The sequence below is a fragment of the Panthera leo genome, chromosome B3 (genome assembly GCF_018350215.1).
Source record: "Panthera leo isolate Ple1 chromosome B3, P.leo_Ple1_pat1.1, whole genome shotgun sequence".
Classification (NCBI taxonomy): Eukaryota; Metazoa; Chordata; class Mammalia; order Carnivora; family Felidae; genus Panthera; species Panthera leo.
The window spans coordinates 133,984,626-133,990,625 of NC_056684.1; the positions used below are offsets into that span (position 1 = coordinate 133,984,626).

Genomic DNA, 6,000 nt, shown 5'->3' on the forward strand with positions numbered 1-6,000 from the left:
TAACTAGAAAAAAGGAAATCAACTTGCCCTAGAATTTTAAAGAGTTATGATTTAGGTTTATAGCAATCTTGCCCCCCTTCTTTTTGAAAGCCAGCCCCCAACTTTGGTTATATTCCAAAGGCTTCCAAAATTTAAACCTGAGTCAAGAAATGTATTGACACAGAACAGATGTCCACAATATATCACAGGTTAAAAAAAAAAAAAAAAGGATGTTAAAAAAACAACAGCATGAGCCCAAGTTTGCATAAAAATACATTAAGGAACATATACCTATTTACTATAGACATTCAGAAGACACAGATTAGCATTGCTACCTCTTTGTGGCAAAATTATAGGTAATTTTATTTTGCTCACCATTTCTTATTCTCCTGCAATGAATGTAAACTTTTGGTGTAATTAAATATATTTTTTTTCAACTTGAGAGACAGCAAGCAAGTGCGTGAGGCACAGAGACAGAGAGGGAGAGAGAGAATCCCAAGCAGGTTCTGCACTGTCAATGCAGAGCCTGACCCAGGGCTTAAACCCAGAAACCGTGAGATCATAACTGAGCTAAAGAGTCAGATGCTTAACTGACTGAGGTGCCCCCTTGGTGTTATTTTTAAGGACTCAAAGCCCCCACGTCATACTCTGTAGCCAAAAAAGGAAATCACTTAAGTTCACAAGTAAAAATTTTTGCGCCAACACTTTCCTGCCAACACAAACTCATTCAACAACAAATATTTGCCCTTATGTCCTCAGCTTTCACAGATACCGAATAGGAATAGAACTCCTCTTCCAGCACACTAGGGGAAAAAAAATTATCCTTCAAATGCCTTTTAGAAACTTAGGCCTGAGGAGGTTTCTAACCCCTGAAAAAGATCCTGAATTTTGCAGTGAGCACCAGGGGTAAAGAAGGGAGTCTGAATAAAGCAAATAGTGCCGGACTTCCCACAGGCCTTGCAAGGGCACAGGCTCTCAGTCCCAATCCCAAGTTCCCAACTGCACTCAACAGCCACAGCCTCAAATCAGAAGGTGTCTGCTCTCAGAAGTACAGATGCACGCTGGAGCAGGCACAGGGGTGCACGCACGAACGTGGCCCAGGTCTCACTCCCAACAATGATGGATGTTTCTTGGGCATTTTCTATACACATCATCTTATTCAATCCTCCCAAGTTTATAAAATACAATCCCCTTATTACTGATAGCGAAGTTGAGGCTTAGAGAATGTAAGTAATTTGCCCAAGGTGGCTGAACTAGTAAGTGGCAGAGAAGGGAACGTGAACTTGGTCCCTGAAAACATCAAGCAGACAAGCACTTAAATACTTTTGCTACGAGACAGCGAGAAACGTGTCCAAAGTGAATCAGAAATCTTGTTTTCCCTTGGGTACCAGCAGATCACCCAGAAAGACTGCATTTACAGAGGCACTATTCAGCAGGGTGCCCCGTGCATCTTGTTCCAAGCCACTCAATGCCTTTCACTCAAGAATTCTCCTAGACCTGGGCCTCCCCTGAAAGCTGAGCCCACAGGGCTTTCCTGCTTCCAGGCACTGATGTCACCGTGAGGCCAGGGCCAAGAGACTACTACTGTGGCCTTCTTCAGTTGCCGGAGACAAAGCCTAGGTGCAGCCACGTGACCCTCGCCGGCATCCATATGGCTCTGAAGTGTTAGGTAACATGCCTCTTATCTGAGCTCCAGCAACCCACTGAGCACACTGCTCTCTACAATTTTCCCAGGTCCTACCAACTTGGGGAGAATTTACCAAAATAGGCAAGTAGCACACAGTTGGAGCTATCAGCATAGGAGATAAGGCAGAATCGCCTTATCACTTACCTGCTAGATAGCCTGACATTTCTCCATTTGGCACAAGTGAACACCAAGGCTTACAGACAGTGTCAAATATGGGGCTTGGACTCAGGTCCCAGCATCCAGCTGTGCCCTAGCGCTTGCTGAGAGAGGACCAAGGCTAAGAGCTACGCAGTAATTTAGGAGACTAACAACGTAGGAGAAGGTATACTGGAAAAACTCCTAAGGGGCACCTCAAATCCGTTCTGGATTAAGATGGCACATATATAATTGATATTAATACCTGTTAAGTGGCAAGCACTGTGCTAATCGCTAACACATCATCCCTTTTAATCCTCACAACCATCGCTTAAAGGAGGCAATTTACTTCCCATTCTACAGATGAGCAAACTGAAGTGTTGAGCGGTGTGTGCCCAGCCTCACTTGGTGAGTGTAAGCTGACCTAGGGTTCAAACCCTGGCTGGCTACCTAGGCTGTCAACACTAGGGCTGGAACACTTTTTTTTTTTTTTCAGTTGAGGTAATTACATAGAGCGAAATGCACAGATCGTAAGTTACAGCTTGATGAGTTCTGAAAAATGAAATGTCCTTCATTTCATGATCAATGTCCTGATCAATGTACAGATCAGTATTACCGTCCCTAAAAGTTCACCTGTGTTTCCTTTCCAGACGATCCCCACCCACCTCCAGGTGCAAACAACGTTCTGATTGCTATCACCTGGAACAGGGTCATTCTGTAAACGGTGTGCTGCTGAAGCCATTCACTCCTTGATTTCCTTGTTCAGAAAGCCATCCAAACAGCTTCCTGGTGTCCTTTCCTCTGTTCCTGACCCTGACCAGAAGGCACCAGAAACACTGCTTGAGGCCATAAGAGCTGCCAGGACTTATCAGCTCCCATTTCTAGAATGATTATCTTCGCATATCACAGAGGAGAGACCATGTAAAATTGTCAAGGGAAGTGGAGAAGCCCTTCAAACTGAATTTAGCCACGGGGCCAAGTGTGAACAAGTGATGAGCTGGCATTTCTCAAAGGAATGGTCCAACAGGCTCTCCTGATTTACAAGCAAGTGGTAAACGCTTCAGGAATTCCAAAGGTCAGGGAAGAAAGAGAAACAGTCCCAGGGCTTTTGTTCTCCCCTCCGCCTGGGTGTAAAAACTGAATGAAAAGGCTGGGGATACTGCTGTTTTTAATTAAACAGTCTTGGGCTTGGGTAAGGACACACTGGTCACCGGACCAATGGAATCCAGTAACTTTCGGGGTCCACCAAAATGGGGGTAGAGTTGCCAGAACTTAAATATGACGCTTGACAACCCCAGGAAAACTCGTTTTCATCAATGTTCTCAGACAAGAGCTGCCAAAGTCGCAACAGATTTGTCTTTTTAGAATCTAACCAAACACAAGATTGGTAAGATTAAGAAACAGGCAAACTGAAGTGTCTCTCACACAACATGACACCCAATGACTTACTAAAAGAAGGAGTGTTGCCAGGGAATTTTAAAAAACAGGCCTTTTTAGGTAGATCTATTTAAACCACTTTCTGAATATGCCCAAGCTAAGTGCTCCTCCTGTGTGGGCCGCAAAGCTGATTCTCATTAGCTAATGGCTTCATGTTCAAGTATGACAACTTGCTTAGTTGCAGGTGAGTAGGTGAGCACAAGGGGCCGATCCACAGAGAACATTAGAATGTTTTATTTTGCTTCCAGCGCTTGTGAATCATACTGACACTCAGTTCCAATGTGTTCCCTGCACTTTCTGGGTTAAAAACAGAACGCAGTGGAGAGCCAACACCTACGTGTAGCAGGCTGTCAATCAAACGGGCTCTGCAGAATTCAGCAACAGGAAAGGATGTGGTCAGACATATATGCTAACAAGTGTAACTTCCACCAAGACCCTGTTTAAGCTGCGAGTGCTTCAAGACAAACAGTACCACAGCACTGAGACTCCCAGGGCCTCTCTTAACACAGTGACTTCAAATCCAATACAGGGGAAAGGCCTTAACCAATTGCACTTGCTTCGGGGCAACTGAAAACAAGATGAAATGGAAAGCTCAGAAACACAGGCATCCCAACCTACAGTGGAACTTTATAGTCCGTCACAGATGCTCTGGGTCCACCCTAGACACTTCCTGTAACCAGACTCTCCGTTACAGTTCCTTGCCCCCAAAAAGGGTTTTGTTTTTTTTTTATTTCAGAGTTCAAACCTCAAGCATCTGAGTTTGAAGTCAATTGTGCTATCTAGACCAAGAGGATGATAGTCGTTCAATTTCATATTTGCCAAACAAGCTGCCAACCTGCTGTCCTGGAATTCTCCACATCCCCAAGGGAAAGAAGTCACCTTCATACTATACTGCAATACCAGGGACCCTGCCTGCAAAGAACCCTCCTGTTTCAACTTCATGTTCCATTTCTACAACCTTAAACCTTCTGAAGCATCAATTTTTCCTTTCTCCTTGTAGATAACTTACATTTGCAACATGATTTGGTTCAAAAAGATGCCATCCGCTAAATCCATGTACATTGTCAGGTTGTCCTGGTTGCCGCTTCCAAATGAGCCAAAAGTTTTCACCTGCCGGGAAAGGGGCATAAAGAGAAAGACAGGAAAAGTCACCCCCAAGCGCACAGTCTAAAGCTCTCTCAGGTAAAGGCGAGCAGGGACGGTGTAGGAAAAGGGGGTCACCCACACCCACTCACCCTTCAGCAGGCACCAAGCCCACCCTTTTCTAGGGCCTCTACCCGCTCCTCGTGCCAGGCAACAGAAGCCAGAGAGGAGGAAAACTTCCTCCCCGCTTTTCTCCAGCGTTCCAGGGCGGAGGGGGAAGAAAAAAAAAAAAAAAACCCAAAAGGGAGTTTTCAATAAATTTCTCACGTCTCAAATCTACTGGAAAGGACTGCGCCGACCCCAGCCTGTAAGCGTTCTCACTCGGAAACCCCCAATCCCCACCGCCATCCACCCGGCCTCAGGGATTCAGAAACTACACGAGGATATTTTTGGAGAGTGGGTCCTTTACTCGAGTGATCAAGCCATGGGTGGCCCAGGTGACTACTCAGACCTTGTCCACTCCAGGGACACAGCCCAGCGCCCGAGTGGGAACAGGTGTACCCGCTCAGACCCCGGTCGGAACAGGCGCAACGGCTCCCAAGTTGGAAATGCCTCCGGACCCCGGGGCTCAGACCCCGACCCTGGCCAGGAGCACTTACTGAGTCCCTCGCGTTCCGGAAGCTACCCCGTACCCCGGGAAGAGAGAACGTACCGCTACCGCCGGTGCACCAACAATAAGGCAAGGAGCTAGTTGGGAGCACTCACCCAGGTCACCAGCGGGCTCTGCAGGAAGAGCTCCATGAGCTCCGAGACGGTCACGTCCATGCTGAGGCTGTGCCCGCCGGCTCCACGCCCCGGTCCCCCGCGCCGCGGCACAAAGCGGCTCTGGCAGCAATCGGCGGGCGCGGGGCTGCGGCGGCTCGCGCCCGGGAGACAAAGGCGGGGCGCGAGCCCACGTTCCGCGGCTACGGCGGCCCCGCGCCCCGCCCGGGGCTGGGGGAAGGGGAGGGCCCGCCACTCGGGGAGGAACAATGCGGGCGGCAGCCCCGCCCCTCAGCAGCCCCTGGCAGCCGGCGCGCCGCCTCGCGGTGCCGGAGCCGGGATCCCGGACGCTGGCGCTGCTGCGCTGGGAGCAGGGAGGGGGCGAAGGCCCGCACGTGTGCGGGGGGAGGGGGCGTCCGCGCGGTAGGCGGGGCTGCCCCCACGTGGGGCCGCAGCCACGCACCCACGCTGAGCGCAGCAGCCTCCGCGCTCGGGGCCCCAGCACGTGGCGCCTCCCTGCGCGCGTGCGCCTGCGGCGGGCCCGAACTCCCAGCGCGGGCCAGAGCGCGCGGGCGCTGGCGCCCCCGTGCCTACCCGGGAGGCGCGCCGGAGACTCGGGCGCCCTGCTTCCGAGGGTCGTCCCCGGCCCACCGCTCGCTAGGGGCACAGCAGAGCCAGATCCCGAGACCGCCGGCCTCGGGCAGGTGCAGCCCTTCGGCCACGCGGAGTTCCAGCCGCCCAGGTGCCGCCAGAGGCCCCGCCCCGGCCTGTGGCAGAAGAGCGGAGCCCGCCCCCCCCTCACGTGCTGGCGTCGGTCTCGCGTGCAGATGGGGCGCGAGCCCGGAGGTCACAGAAGGAAACTTAGTGTTGAGTTTAGACCGTAAGAACGCGACCTCTTGCGTCCCGCCGCGCCACCT

The 6,000-nt window shown here is 50.9% G+C and overlaps 1 protein-coding gene across 1 annotated transcript in view; it reads right to left on the reverse strand.

Annotated features, from left to right (window-relative positions):
* CCDC88C (coiled-coil domain containing 88C) overlaps positions 1-5,283 on the reverse strand; it is a 129,537-nt gene extending 124,254 nt beyond the window's left edge. Inside the window, exons 1-2 of the mRNA XM_042944099.1 lie at positions 5,087-5,283; positions 4,248-4,348 (exon numbers count right to left, since the gene is read on the reverse strand). Of these exons, the coding sequence (XP_042800033.1) occupies positions 4,248-4,348; positions 5,087-5,146 (161 nt within the window). The 5' untranslated portion in view covers positions 5,147-5,283. The remainder of the gene's footprint in view (positions 1-4,247; positions 4,349-5,086) is intronic.
* Positions 5,284-6,000: the final 717 nt, after the last annotated feature.